The sequence below is a fragment of the Haliotis cracherodii genome, unplaced genomic scaffold (genome assembly GCF_022045235.1).
Source record: "Haliotis cracherodii isolate W230 unplaced genomic scaffold, xgHalCrac1.p SCAF_3, whole genome shotgun sequence".
Lineage (NCBI taxonomy): Eukaryota > Metazoa > Mollusca > Gastropoda > Lepetellida > Haliotidae > Haliotis > Haliotis cracherodii.
In genome coordinates this window covers 964,609-981,095 of record NW_027266286.1, presented here as the reverse complement: position 1 = coordinate 981,095, position 16,487 = coordinate 964,609, and the positions used below count along the sequence as shown (strand labels likewise).

The following is a 16,487-nucleotide window of genomic DNA, read 5'->3' as shown; positions in this document are numbered from 1 at the left end:
AAAATGATCAGAAATAACGTTTCTGTATGTATTCCTGCTAGAGACTTCCCCGAGGTTCCCCTCGGAATGTGGAAGTAGTCCGTCAGTGTTTACGTCATTTCAAGAATAAAGTCCAGTAAAAAACGTATGAACTTCAAATTGTCTCCTTCAGACACATATGAACGTCAATTTCGCGGTCATGTCCAATGGAAAAGCCGTATATCGTGGAAACTTCACATTTAAAAATTATATGGACATGACCCTAAGTTTGACGGAGTTTATCGCAACTGTTTCGAAGCTAAGTGTATTCAGTCCCTCTACAGCCTAAGTCTTCCCACGTCGGCACCACACCGTGATTAACGCCGGCCGCACACGACATCACTGCTTCCTACGCGTATTCAGGGACACAATGAATTACCCACAAGACAAGTGTTCATGTTGAAATACCATTACAGGCGGCCCTCGGCCCTGATGACGTCGTCTGACGCAAACCTCATCATCTATCATCATTAACAATCATAATCCGACAAGTCACAAATCGTCCATAGCAAGTGAACTTCTTGAACTTCATGAAATCCCTTCAGTTCGAGAGGGATGGGATGAGGACGGTGAATGGAGGACAAAGGGGTGTGTGGGGTGGTGGTGGGATGGTGGGGGTGGGGGAGATGGGAGTGGGGTGGGGTGGGGGTTGGGGGTGGGAGAGGACGGGACGTGGAGGACGGGGTGAGGAGGACGTGGAGAGGGGGACGTGCAGGAAGGGGAGCGGGGGCGGGGAGAGGGGGACGGGGAGAGGAGGACGGGCAGAAGAGGACGGGGAGAAGAGGACGGGGAGAGGAGGACGGGGAGAGGAGGACGGGGAGAGGAGGACGGGCAGAAGAGGACGGGGAGAGCAGGACGGGGAGAGGAGGACGGGGAGAGGAGGACGGGCAGAAGAGGACGGGGAGAAGAGGACTGGGAGAGGAGGACTGGGAGAGGAGGACGGGGAGAGGAAGACGGGGAGAGGAGGACGGACAGAAGAGGGCAGGGAGAGGAGGACGGGGAGGAGGGGACGGGGAGAAGGGGACTGGGAGAGGAGGACTGGGAGAAGAGGACGGGGAGAGGGGGACGGGGAGAGGAGGACGGGCAGAAGAGGACGGGGAGAGGGGGACGGGGAGAAGGGGACGGGGAGAAGAGGACTGGGAGAGGAGGACGGGGAGAGGAAGACGGGGAGAGGAGGAAGGGCAGAAGGGGACTGGGAGAGGAGGACTGGGAGAGGAGGACGGGGAGAGGAGGACGGGAGAGGAGGACGGGGAGAGGAGGACTGGGAGAGGAGGACGGGGAGAGGGGGACGGGGAGAGGAGGACGGGGAGAGGAGGACTGGGAGAGGAGGACGGGGAGAGGAGGAAGGGCAGAAGGGGACTGGGAGAGGAGGACTGGGAGAGGAGGACGGGGAGAAGGGGACGGGGAGAGGAGGACGGGGAGAGGAGGACGGGGAGAGGAGGACGGGGAGAGGAGGACTGGGAGAGGAGGACGGGGAGAAGGGGACGGGGAGAGGAGGACTGGGAGAAGAGGACGGGGAGAAGGGGACGGGGAGAGGAGGACGGGCAGAAGAGGACGGGGAGAGGAGGACGGGGAGGAGGGGACGGGGAGAAGGGGACTGGGAGAGGAGGACTGGGAGAGGAGGACGGGGAGAGGGGGACGGGGAGAGGAGGACGGGCAGAAGAGGACGGGGAGAGGGGGACGGGGAGAAGGGGACGGGGAGAAGAGGACTGGGAGAGGAGGACGGGGAGAGGAAGACGGGGAGAGGAGGAAGGGCAGAAGGGGACTGGGAGAGGAGGACTGGGAGAGGAGGACGGGGAGAGGAGGACGGGAGAGGAGGACGGGGAGAGGAGGACTGGGAGAGGAGGACGGGGAGAGGGGGACGGGGAGAGGAGGACGGGGAGAGGAGGACGGGGAGAGGAGGACGGGGAGAAGGGGACTGAGAGAGGAGGACTGGGAGAGGAGGACGGGGAGAAGGGGACAGGGAGAGGAAGACGGGGAGAGGGGGACGGGGAGAGGAGGACGGGCAGAAGAGGGCAGGGAGAGGAGGACGGGGAGAAGAGGACGGGGAGAAGGGGACTGGGAGAGGAGGACTGGGAGAGGAGGACGGGGAGAGGGGGACGGGGAGAAGGGGACTGGGAGAGGAGGACTGGGAGAGGAGGACGGGGAGAGGGGGACGGGGAGAGGAGGACGGGGAGAGGAGGACTGGGAGAGGAGGACGGGGAGAAGGGAACGGGGAGAGGAGGACTGGGAGAGGAGGACTGGGAGAGGAGGACGGGGAGAAGGGGACGGGGAGAAGGGGACTGGGAGAGGAGGACTGGGAGAGGAGGACGGGGAGAGGGGGACGGGGAGAGGAGGACGGGCAGAAGGGGACGGGGAGAAGAGGACTGGGAGAGGAGGACTGGGAGAGGAGGACGGGGAGAGGAAGACGGGGAGAGGAGGACGGGCAGAAGAGGGCAGGGAGAGGAGAACGGGGAGAAGGGGACTGGGAGAGGAGGACTGGGAGAGGAGGACGGGGAGAAGGGGACGGGGAGAAGGGGACTGTAAGAGGAGGACTGGGAGAGGAGGACGGGGAGAGCTCGAGGAGGACGGGCAGAAGAGGACGGGGAGAGGGGGACGGGGAGAGGTGGACGTTCGTGTTTTTTCTTATTGCAAGGTTGTCTTAAAGGTTTGTTATTCTCATTCAGAATCTTCTTTTTATATAATCACCCATTTCTTGAAAAAACAACAACTAGTGGATAGAACTAGCGGCCTTTCCCCATGCTGGAAATAATCAAGTTAAACTTATGGTAGACAGTTTGAAAATGTTTTTTCCCCCGTTATGACTTCACAGAGCACCAATTCCCATCTTCCTTTAAACTTATGATTCGTTGTTAGGGGAAACATCCACGATGACGGGTATGCTGATAACAAACCTGGCACTGGAACGACATCGATGACGTGAGTGTGGCGTGCTGTACAACCCAGCTCAAACCTTTACTGTTTACAATTATGGTCACAATATCAGTTTTCTTTTGGGTGTCATTGAATCACAATATAGGGATCAACATAACATTTGGTTTCGTGTATTATCTGGGTTTTTTTTATTTCCTGTCTGTAACTAAATACCATTTGGACTCAGACTATCTAACCACCGTTTATGCTACCGGCGACAACTGAGGACTCTTCATCCAATCCGCTGTCGGCAATAAAACACTGAGTAAATTCATCTGTCTAATATTCGACAAAAACATCTTCAGCAACAACTATGTACCATATTTCATAATTGTGTAATTCCCAAGTGGGCCTGACTGCGGTATCAGCACGGAAGGGAAGCTTTATACCGGCCTAGAGAGAAACACCCTGTCTCGCGTCTGCCCCCCCAGTCTAGGCGGAACCGTTGTCGAGATTACCAAGAGAGGGCGTCATGCGTGATTGACGTATGGACGCTCCTACGCCCTCTGGTGGCCTTCTCAGGGGCGACAACTACAGATGAGAGTCTGAAGCACTTAGTTCTGAGGCATCCGTTTTGCCCACGTGACCTTTGGCGAAGCTGGGCGTCGCGTGATGTCAAATGGAACTCGGGTCTGTCATTTGCCCGCATTTCAGTGACTTGCAGTGAGCGTGTTGGAGTTAAGTCTATAATCACATTTCTCTCGGATTTCAAAGTGACATTCCTCAATCGACATGTGGTATTCGAGCGGCACTGACTCCCGTGTCAGTAGAACTCACAGAGCGTGTTCCTAATGCCTTCCATCCACCGGAAAGGCCGGAGACGTCACACACGTTCCTCTCGATGGTCATGTGACATAACTTTGCTACAATCATGATGTGTGTCTACTCGTGACGGCAGAAACAAAACACTTCACATTTGTCCAGGAACTAATCTACATGGATTTCCGGCCTAGATTGAAAATAGGTCGGAATTAAAGAATGGCATCTTCAAAGATTTGGAAGACATCCTGAGATGATCGAAGATTTTAATAGAAAGGGATTCCTTCTGAATATATCTATATAGAAATAATCTTTTATTGAAGTAGATTGATGGTCGGAGGGGAAATTGTCAATTCGCCTAAATATAACCTTGCAACATCAATAATATGTTTGAAGTTTCCAGGCTGTACTGGTTGTAAATAATCAGTGCGCGTCCGCAGCCATGGTTATAATCCAAAAATTGTGAAATGAAGCCACTTACTTATCTACATTGTCTGTTATGAAAAGGTCCTCTTTGCTTACGTTCCGAAATAACACTTAAATCTTAAATCAATATCTTCTCATTGTAATAGGTTTATGAAATTGTCATTTGGAAATATGGAAAGGTATCCGATCTTCGAAAACAATATTTGATATCAACTAAAATAAAACTTCCTCCTTATTCTAAAAACCGGAAGTATAGAAATAAATTAATAAGCACATTAAATGGGTTTTCAAAATAGGCTGAAAGGTTGAAATAATACTCTCTCAAGTCTCAGCTCGTCACAGCAGGAATTAAGATTGAATGCATTTTTTGAAACCAGATCGTGAATTGATAGACAGTTCCACAGTCAGTTAATTTGCATCGGTAGATTTCTTCAATCAGTGGCTGCTGCATCAGCTGCTGTGTTAGTCCTGACAATGTGATGTCGAGAGCGCTGGCCAAATTATCTATTCCTTTCCTTTCGTGACCATGCGGTCAGATCGCCAGATAGAACAAGTCCTGATATGCACATCATGTGCCAAGGAATGTCCTCTGAAACATATGGTGATTTATATACATTCCTCAATAATTATTCTATAATTATTTGATACAGGGTATTACAGATCTACTCTTCCCTGGTGTACTTAGTAGGTTACTGAGAAAACAATATGTGAAATGCTGGAATGGTGACATGATTTTCAGTGATCCATTCATATAATGTTTACCGATGTTTTACGCCGAATGGAATCTGTTTCGTCGGGTAAGCGAGACGGTGTTTATTTACCTACATATAACATCTATGTGATATTTGAGGACAGGACATTTAGGCAAGAAGTAGGCATCCCCATGGGCACCGCTTGCGATTCCATCCTTGTTGATTGGTTGTGTCTTTATGCCACAGATCCAATTCCCACCGACTGACCCACCTGAACTAGAAATAAATGAGACCAGTGTCACAGCCTCATCTGCTTCATATTAAAATCTAGGCATAAAGATTTAGGGTGACAAAAGAATACCGACAAGATTTTATGACAAAGGGGATGACTTCAATTTTCCAAGTGTCACATTTTCTTTTATGTTATGGCCTTTGGTTTCCCACGTGAGGTACAATCGAGCATGCGCTTTCTCCGAAGATTTAAAAGAGCGTCATATTGGTAGTAATATGACAGACACATACTCATGATACAGTCGGAATCGTACAATGGACTGTGCATTTAGCAGAGATTTCTTATGAATATGGAAGGGTCATGTCACTACTATTTCTTAGTATATTTATTGCCCACTGGTCATTTCAAGAAAAGTTCTAAGACGTGTTAATTTGCAACGTCATGAAAAATAGATTACATCACATTTTATTGTTTGTTTCAATAATGCTTCAGTATGACATATTACTTCGACTCAGAAGACGAATCAGGTTAGAAAAGTACTACTGTGCAAATCACACACGACGTTTCAACCTTAATAGATAACATGTGTACCATCTGCCCCACCTCAAGATTGTAATATATTGTGGAACTATATTTCAAAAGTAGTTGGGTGTCTTTAAGATTGAAAGCAAAAATTCTTTTGATTGTTTGGAAAAAAGATTCTACAATTTCGACAAATTTGAAAAGAAATTCCTCATCTCTTGTTTTTTTGTAAGGACACAAAATTCGCAATACACATTATATTTTTTTGGCCTACTTTAATTCCACTCCTGATTGCCACACCCACCTGTGAGAGACAACTCTTGTCTGTCACACCCGCCTCGGAGATGCAACTCCTCACTACCACGCCCACCTGGGACACACTACTCTTGGCAGCCATGCCCACCTGCGAGACACAACTCTTGGCAGCCACGCCCACCTGGGAGATACTACTCTTGGCAGCCACGCCCACCTGCGAGACACAACTCTTGGCAGCCACACCCACCAGGGAGACACAACTCTTGGCAGCCACGCCCACCTGGGAGATACTACTCTTGGCAGCCACGCCCACCTGGGAGACGCTACTCTTGGCAGCCACACCCACCAGGGAGACACTACTCTTGGCCACCCGTGAGCAACAACTATTGATTGTGTCTGTGACTTGTGTAACGATCTTCCTATCAACTCCAGCCTCACCTCTGTACTTGTCAACAAACTGATAACAGTTCATATTTCTTTGCTACAAAAAGTAATTGGCCGCCCCAGACTCGAGCCTGGCGGAGGACGGTATTCTGTTGAAGTCCATGATACTTTCTTTGTGGTTTTCTCACACACACCACCCCCCCCCCCCCCCCCCCCCCTCCCCCCCCCCCCCCCCCCCCCCATGTCTGATTACTGATCACGAGAATCTGACGATTCAACAGTCGTCTGATATCCGCCGGCAACACACGACTTTTAATGAAACCCACATTCAGGCTGTGTCCTCAACGCAGCCTTCAATAGAGCAATAGTAAGTAAACGTGCCAGTCAGAACTCCACAGAACCTTCTTTTAGTATGAATATGTGATCATCCTTGAGTAGATCTGATGGCTGGTATCAGTACGGGGCATCTTGGCTCTGAGTCTCAGTCACTGTAGAACAGAAGGTATATTCGGCAAGACGGGGAATGGACGGATCCCGGGTGAAAGACTGGAGACTTATCAGATGGAGACATCTGTATTTACCCAACCTTTAGGTGTATCTATAGTTGAGCACTGATGCCAAGTGGAACACAAGCTTACATATGTCTGTATCAGTTTGTTCATCGCGCTGGACCTCAGGCGATGTCGGAGTCACTGTCAGGTTTTACAATGTGGCTTGAACTCAGTTCCAACTAGTCGCGGGCTAGATTATACACATATAGTCAGCTTTAGGATAAGGAAGTACTATATGGCATGCAAAGTGTATCCAATTGTGATGGATGCTAATTGTTCCTGATTTAGTGTCTAATCTTTGGTAGCCAGCAGTATGTTTCCCTATTTGTCTTTTCATTTTTTATTTTGAAGAAAGTATGAACACTATTTTGTACATTGCTGCAATGATCGTTGAATTACGGACACTTATGTGTTATATTTACAAATGCCAAAACAATTTAAGTTAATTCCCAAGACTCGTTTCCCAATTAACTTCTAAGTAAATTGCATGCCGAAACTGAAATGAACAATATTTAGAAACCCAAGTAATTGGCAAGTAAGGGAAGTTAGTGTAGATTGATACATCAATTCTGAAATCGTTGCAAAACTAACTAGCACTGGTATGTCCATATCGACGATATAATGACGCAATATGACATAATACTGGTTATTTACTGAAACGTTTTTGTTAGTTTCAAATATCAAAATGTAGCTATCTGTGCTTTAATTCCCGACAGGCAATATTGACGAGAACCAGGAATACTCCAGGCGACTGCCAGATCATGTACAGTTGCCTACAAACACGTTTCTGTCAGATACACACGACTGATGGCGACTTAATGCTGTGCATCGATGCTTTCTTGTGCGAGCTTTCACACCCCCCTTACGCTGATGGTCGGTCAGAATTAAAACTCTTTAAGCTACTCTGTCTGTAGCGGTACAATAGTGCAATAAAAACATTGCCTTGAGTGGTTGTCTATCCTCGCTAGTTTAGTTTGGAGATGGCTGTTTCCTTTAAGTGGGAATGTTTCATGTTTTCCCTATTGCGAGGTTATACCAGTTTTAAGAAATCAGTGGTTCCTGCAGCCGGAATGTACCGACCGATTGCTTGGCCTGAAATTATCTATTTTTTGGAAGGTTTTTTTCTGTCCCTTTTCCCCTGTGTGTTTTATCAGTGCCCGCGGAGATCAGACAATTTAACCACCAGTTACGTTACTCGCGGCCATGGAGAACTTTTCATTAAATCCACTATCGACCTCTTTACCTCACTCAGTTTTCTATAAAGCACTGATGAGTAAATGCACCGATCCAATATTCCACAAATATATCTTCAGCCATAACTACATGCGGTATTTGATGAACGCGTCAGCCCCGAGTGTGTTTGATCGCCAGTATCCGCACGGCGGACCTTCCACAACCAACTATTCTGTACTCGTCTCAAGACAAGAGTTGCCTCCTCTTGTCCATAGGAGTGGTGGCCTCGTTCTGAAAACTACCCTGAAAGGCGGTTGTTATATTGACGTGACACGCAGCCCCCGTGCGTCATTCACGTGCACCGGAAGTAAAAGCAACCTGAATGTGAGACTAGATCACTTTGGTGTCGGACGAAGGCGTCTGTACAGTAGGACTCCGAGGAAGGCAAAAATGTAAAATTTGAACATATGTTTCATCTTTACTTCCCTTTGCTATCTGCTAGGTTAGGAAGTCGACCATCAAGGAATGTAAGTCTTGCATGAGTTGCTTTTCTTTGATTCACTTGTCTAACATCTAGTACTGGCAAATGTTCACATTTTATATCCAATTTTGCTATAAATTCAATAAATCAGCAGTTCCTGCAGACGGAATATACCCTCTGGTGATTGCTTGGCCAGAAAAAAATCTATATTTTGTTGGTTTTTTTTCTGTCAATATTCCGCTGCATGTTTTATGAGTGCTCGCATTTTTCAGACAATTTAACCACGGCTAAGCTTCCGCTGGCCTCGGAGAACTTTTCATTACATGCAAAGAATAATACCCAGGCTTCTTTGTAAATGACAGCTTGCATTAGCGAAGATGCCCCAAGTTTCCTGTTGTGTATTGTAACTATACTGAACAACAATAGTTCCTGTGACATTGAATAAGATTTAATGCAAAGTTTTTTTACCAACTCTAGATAAAAGACTCCTGTAAGTGTTCAAATGGTTTAATTTGCCATACAGACTTAAGAAAATGCGTGATTTCATAAAAAAACATGAACATGCCAAAATGTCAATTTATAAATCAATAGCGTGTGTGTCCACCTCTGGTTGCGAAGCAAGCAACACATCTTCGTCTCATGGAACGGATATCGTGTCGGATATCTGTCCATATCTACCACTATCAAACGGGTCCTCTGTCTTGCTGTAATCCCACCCCATACCATAACGCTGCCTCCCCTGAACCGATCTTCTTCCATGACACAATGATTGACGTAACGTTCACCTCGACGTCGGTACACTCGAATCCGTCCATCGCTGTGGCTGAGGTGAAAACGAGACTCGTCAGTGAATAGAACTTGTCCCCACTGCACCACTGTAGACGTGCTTAACGGTGGTTTCCTGTCAAAATGGGAGGTCTGGCGGGTCTTCTGGCGACAATCCCTGCACATCTGAGGCGGCGACGTACGGTTTGTGACGATATTCGTCGAAGGCCAGGGATGCTTCTTGCAGTCACTTTTGCTGTCTGGAATCGATTTCGTAGGTGTGTTGTTCGAATCCAGTTGTCTTGTCGATTATTGGTTACGCGTGGCCTACCACTCCGAGGATGGTCTCTGACTGCATTCGTCTGTTGCCAACGTTGCCATAAACACCAAATGGTGCAACATCACGTTGACCCGATCCTGCTTTAAGCATACCAATGGCTCGCAGACGCTAATTTTCGGACAGGCGTGGCATTTCGTAATGTTGAATAATTGTGTAATTTTGTTGTTTTTCTGAGTGGTTGTTGTCAGCACGATGCTAAACAATACATGTGGAATCCCGTTAACGCACATGTGTTTTTACCCATTCTAGGGTAGTGAAATGCATGGGGCTTGCATAATAATCAACTTTTGCATGGAATGCATGTTTTTCTGTAGCAGTTGCGTTTTTGTGACTTGATTCCATACATGTACTACAATATTGAAAACCAAACTTTACTTGTTTGAAAAATACACTAAAATATTGGTGTCACAGGAACTTATGTTGTTGAGTATATTTAATATAGCATTCACAAAGGACTGACAACTAAGGGATAACACGCATCCATGGACAGTAGTATCTTTCAGCCTCAGAACAGACATTGCAATTAGCGCAAATAAATCTCAAAGGTGATAATAAAATAGAGATACACATTGACACTTAGCTCTGGTTGACATTTTGAAATGTATTTTTCAGTTTCTTCAAGGTTTTGGTTGCCAATATCTATTTCTACGTTATTAACGGAGAGCATTTTGGGATTCGTGTCTGGGGGCCATATCTAACATCAGTGTGACGCAGCACGTTGTACAACACCATGTCATGTACCTTTCTGCCGTATCTCCTTCCTCATTCAATATTTTGATTTGTACCCTAATATGTTCCATTTACATTCAGGTGAACACCTCTGCATCTGCGTGACGATTGATACCTGTGGGGCGGGACACGCCTACCGAACACATGGTATCATATCCATTTGATAATGCTTCAAGAACCTATGCTGACGATGCAATCGGAATCGTAGACATGGACTAAGCATTTAGCAGGATGGATGAATGGATGGATGGATTCATGGATAGAGAAATATTATTATATATTATAAGATGTTTTAAAAGTTATATAGATACTAAGACAATTATGTAATAGTCAAAGGCCACGTTGCTTCATCAATGCCATCGTTATCTGGACTTTGAAACTAAGTATAGTTCCGTATGCTTCCCCTGCAGGCATTCTATGTACACAGTGTCTGCTTATCAACAACAAAAGTAGACATGAAACTTGGTACTTATATATACGTAGTCATCAGGGCCACACAAGTCGGGCATTGCTCAGACGCTAACGTTGCTTGTAAGTAGAGACAGTATTGTGAGCCAATGAAAACAACATCCAAAACAATTGCGTGATGTCAAATGGAACTCGGGTCGCTCATTTGCCTGTATTACCGTGACTTGCAGTGAGCGTGTTGGAGTTAAGTCTATAATTACATTTCTTCTTCTCTCGGATTTCAAAGTGACATTCCTCAATCGACATGTGGTATCCCAGCGGCACTGACTCCCGTGTCAATAGAACTCACAGAGCGTGTTCCTAATGCCTTCTATCCACCGGAAAACCCGGAGACGTCATACACGTTCGTTTGAGAGGTATATTGCTGGGTCCAGCAAATGTACCACTAAACCTCTCTCGCAACGATTGACCATAATCCTTCAATCTATCAAGGAAGGACTTTGTCTATATTCACAGAAAGTATCTAGGACAAGTAGAGTGAATACTATGTTGATTCTCCAAAACTCCAAGGACATACTTGCAATCTTTCAAAAGATCTAAGTTCAGTTCTGTAAAAGCATTTGATTTCACCACTACCACGCCGCACTACGCCACATGACAAACGTAAGAGAAATCTTCACTCCTTGATCCATTAGGCTTTTGTTTATCCTTTACGCAGAGATGTCTATTAAATATGGAAAAAGTTTAGTCGTTATATTTAACTACTTTATAGTTACATATCTACCTCCAGAGGTTCAGTAGTAGGGCCACGGTGAATTTTTGTTTTGTCTAAGTATCTCCTACGTAGGGATGATTATCTCCTACGTAGGACTTAATATCTCCTACGTAGGACTTAATATCTCCTACGTAGGACTTATTATCTCCTACGTAGGACTTAATATCTCCTACGTAGGACTTAATATCTCCTACGTAGGGCTTATTATCTCCTACGTAGGCAATACTAAGTCCTACGTAGGAGATACTAAGTCCTATGTAGAAGATAATAAGGTTACGTAGGAGACACTTAGACAAAAATATTTTTCACCGTGGGCCTACTACGCTTCCGTACAGGACAGTTTGTCAAAAATAACACCTGGTATCATCACTATTTGATAGTGAATCATGAACGCATGCTAATGATGTGGTCGGGATTGTACATCGACTCCGCGTTTGGCGGAGATTTCTTAGATCACGGTAAGGCGAAGGTAATGCCGATCAAACAATTCATCATGGAAATGGTTTTGTCGTTATTATTGCCATGGTCATGTGACATAACTTTGCTACAATCATGATGTGTGTCTACTCGTGACGACAGAAACAAAACACTTCACATCTGTCCAGGAAGACAGCGACAGTACAGTTGAAATCTGGAACTAAGCCACTTGGATTTCCGGTCTAGACAGAGATTGGATCGGAATTAAAGAATGGCATCTTCAAAGGTTTAGAAGACATCCAGAGATAATTGAAGATTTTAATAGAAAATTTGGTCTCTGATATCTTCCTGCATGCAAAATCTGACACAAATCACAGGCTGCTGTCTGTGGAAATGAAAGCAGAATTAACACACTCTTGACACACTCCACCAGCATCCGACCCTCAGCCAGCACCAGGTGTGATGAAAGCGTGGAGTATTTGACCTGTGTCACGCCTGGTGAATAATGCACACTTGATTCTGGTCGCAAGTTGTTTGAAGATTATATTAATCTGTTCATTTCCTGAATAGGTTATTCTCAAAGTATGAAACCGCTTCTGACTTGGAGCACGTCTGCACATATATTTCTAAATACGATGTTTAGTAAGATCTCACAAACTACACTTTCAGTTAATGAGAAAGGTTATGAGAAATATCCCGGTAGGACCGGACGTGAAGTCATTCCTAGCACAAAGCATGACTTGTAGGAGCATTTCATGTTCAGAGAAAGTGTGCCTGGGTTAGTTCATGATCAGATGTTCCGTTTATGCTTTTAAGGAACAGTGTGTCTCTATTGACAGCCAGAGATGTGGATGTCTTCAACAAAGCCTGCAGACCGCCGTTCTTCGTAAACACAGACAATACATGTCGAAACGAGTTTCAAGCTTTGACTAATAATATGAGACATTTATTATTGGACGATGTGTTATTGTGGGACAGTGAGTTGTTGTAGTTATTGTGGGAAGTGAGTTGTTGTAGTTATTGTGGGACAGTGAGGAATGTGTTCATGTCTAGGGTTTATGCATCACGGGCATCTAAATACAAGCGACCCTTTCCATATTCATAAGAGGTCTCTGCAAAATCAGAGTCGATTGTAGGTGCCATATACTCAGCATGAATTACTATCAAATAGAGATGACACCAGGTGTTCGCGTCGAGGTGATCCTGTCCCACTAGTGGCACTCGTCAATTGTTCACCTGAAAACGCATGGTACAATTCAAAAACGGGAATTGCATCCCCCAATATTTCTGTCACTGATGCATCAAATTTGGTAATTTCCTCCACATGTCTACTATAAAACTTTTTAAAGCTTAACTAAGGCCGTGAATGTTGTAACCTTGATCAAACTACTTTTGAGCAAGAGTCGTATGACGCTCTATGAAATCTAAGTAGAAATAGCATGCTCGATTGTACCTCGTAAAAGCTGTGCAATGTAGACACCAAAGGCAGGAGCTGCTGGAATAGTGTTCAACATAAAGGGAAAGTGGGAACGTTGAAGTCATCCCTCTTGTCATACAGCCATGGGGAGACCGGTTTGTCACTCAGGATCTACATGCAAAATCTAAAATAGAAACAGACCAGGCGCTCACACTTGACTCCATTAATTCTCGTTCAGGTGGGTCAAACAGCGTATGGGAATTGGTTATCGGATGGTTATTGAACGATAAATGATCATCGATATACCTGAAGCTTATGTTGGCCAAGTTGCCTTGTTTTGACTTTGCCAATCTGAGCAGCAACTCCGAATTATATGCATAAAAAATAGATCAGCAAGAAGGTGAGCACACCTGGAGCCCATGGGAATGCATACTTCTTACCTAAATGTCTTACCTCAAAATTTAACATAGATGTCATTGGTGAGGAAGTGATCAAAGGTAATTGTTTAAATACATTACGCTGAAGCAGGGAACATGGAAATGTATTAAAACGTCATTAACCCATACATTTCCGATATTTTACATATACGGTATGATGAGGTGCAGTTTCTCGAAGTGACATTGTTACATGTAAAGAAAGGTGGTGTAACTCGAGATGACATTGTTACATGTAAAGTAAGGTGTTGTAACTCGAGATGACATTGTTACGTGCAAGGTAAGATAAGATGTTGTAACTCGAGATAACATTGTTACGTGCAAGGTAAGATAGGGTGTTGTAACTCGAGATGACATTGTTACGTGCAAGGTAAGATAGGGTGTTGTAACTCGAGATGACATTGTTACGTGCAAGGTAAGATAGGGTGTTGTAACTCGAGATGACATTGTTACGTGTAAGGTAAGATAGGGTGTTGTAACTCGAGATGACATTGTTACGTGTAAGGTAAGATAGGGTGTTGTAACTCGAGATGACATTGTTACGTGTAAGGTAAGATAGGGTGTTGTAACTCGAGATGACATTGTTACGTGCAAGGTAAGATAGGGTGTTGTAACTCGAGATGACATTGTTACGTGCAAGGTAAGATAGGGTGTTGTAACTCGAGATGACATTGTTACGTGCAAGGTAAGATAGGGTGTTGTAACTCGAGATGACATTGTTACGTGCAAGGTAAGATAGGGTGTTGTAACTCGAGATGACATTGTTACGTGCAAGGTAAGATAGGGTGTTGTAACTCGAGATGACATTGTTACGTGCAAGGTAAGATAGGGTGTTGTAACTCGAGATGACATTGTTACGTGCAAGGTAAGATAGGGTGTTGTAACTCGAGATGACATTGTTACGTGCAAGGTAAGATAGGGTGTTGTAACTCGAGATGACATTGTTACGTGCAAGGTAAGATAGGGTGTTGTAACTCGAGATGACATTGTTACGTGTAAGGTAAGATAGGGTGTTGTAACTCGAGATGACATTGTTACGTGCAAGGTAAGATAGGGTGTTGTAACTCGAGATGACATTGTTACGTGCAAGGTAAGATAGGGTGTTGTAACTCGAGATAACATTGTTACGTGCAAGGTAAGATAGGGTGTTGTAACTCGAGATGACATTGTTACGTGCAAGGTAAGATAGGGTGTTGTAACTCGAGATAACATTGTTACGTGTAAGGTAAGATAAGATGTTGTCACTTGAGGTGACATTGCTTTGTTATATGTAACTTAAGATCAGTTGTAACTCGAGTACTATTCCTGCCCTTACATCTCTCAGTACTATTCCTGCCCTTGCATCTCTCAGTACTATTCCTGCCCTCACATCTCTCTGTACTATTCCTGCCCTTACATCTCTCAGCACTATTCCTCCCCTTGCATCTCTCAGTACTATTCCTGCCCTTGCATCTCTCAGTACTATTCTTGCCTCACATCTCTCTGTACTATTCCTGCCCTTGCATCTCTCAGTTTTATTCCTGCCCTTGCATCTTTCAGTACTATTCCTGCCCTCACATCTCTCTGTACTATTCCTGCCCTTACATCTCTCAGTACTATTCCTCCCCTTGCATCTCTCAGTACTATTCCTCCCCTTGCATCTCTCAGTACTATTCCTGCCCTTGCATCTCTCAGTACTATTCCTCCCCTTGCATCTCTCAGTACTATTCCTGCCCTTGCATCTCTCAGTACTATTCTTGCCTCACATCTCTCTGTACTATTCCTGCCCTTGCATCTCTCAGTTTTATTCCTGCCCTTGCATCTTTCAGTACTATTCCTGCCCTCACATCTCTCTGTACTATTCCTGCCCTTACATCTCTCAGCACTATTCCTCCCCTTGCATCTCTCAGTACTATTCCTCCCCTTGCATCTCTCAGTACTATTCCTGCCCTTGCATCTCTCAGCACTATTCCTCCCCTTGCATCTCTCAGTACTATTCCTCCCCTTGCATCTTTCAGTACTATTCCTCCCCTTGCATCTCTCTGTACTATTCCTGCCCTTACATCTCTCAGCACTATTCCTCCCCTTGCATCTCTCAGCACTATTCCTGCCCTTTCATCTATCAGTACTATTCCTGCCCTTGCATCTCTCAGCACTATTCCTCCCCTTGCATCTCTCTGTACTATTCCTACACTTGAGGCGACTCCGCGAACTTGTAATTTGGAATTATGCGAGGCCCTGATGGTTTGACTCGGTTGCCTCATCTAGTCTACAAAGAGGATCGTTCACGAATGGCGCGAGTTGGCCACGAACAGTTTTGACTTACCAACTCACGTGTAACTTAAGGGCAGTACCAGAACTGCTTTGGGGGAAAATGAGTTTTACTTTTTAAAACGACGTTTTTCAGTTTATTGCATTTGTTTGCTGCACCGTTTTTATCTAATATGAGATACGTCTGGCCTGTCTTTGTGTGATAATAGCCTTTAGAATTCCCTTTACTGTGGAGAAAGATTTATACAGTTAATGTTTTTTTTTCTAAAATGTCATAGACAAGTAAAACAATTAGGGAAAGACGCCTCGTACACTTGTGAAATGTCTCACCGCGAGAACATATAATCGCCATGTTGGAGTACGGAATCTATCTGAACAAGATTACACTCGATCTTTCCGATTCCCAGGCCACCCAGAAAAAGCCATCAGCAGTGAGACGTCATCACACATTCAATGATGTGGTGTTTATTGAATGAAATGTTCAAAATTATTGCATTTTCTTTCAGCAATGTTTTGAATCATGATCGCCAGGGGACTCACTGTCTG

At 45.1% G+C, this 16,487-nt stretch overlaps 1 protein-coding gene across 1 annotated transcript; it reads left to right on the top strand.

The window, feature by feature from the left end:
* Nucleotides 1–591: 591 nt before the first annotated feature.
* Nucleotides 592–2,544, top strand: LOC139474098 (uncharacterized). Its single transcript, XM_071256966.1, has one exon. The coding sequence runs from the start codon at nt 592–594 to the stop codon at nt 2,542–2,544; it is 1,953 nt and encodes a 650-aa protein (XP_071113067.1).
* The last annotated feature ends 13,943 nt before the right edge of the window (nt 2,545–16,487 follow it).

Excerpts from the sequence above, each read along its gene's own strand:
- LOC139474098 (XM_071256966.1), top strand. The coding sequence starts at position 592 with ATGGAGGACAAAGGGGTGTGTGGGGTGGTGGTGGGATGGTGGGGGTGG.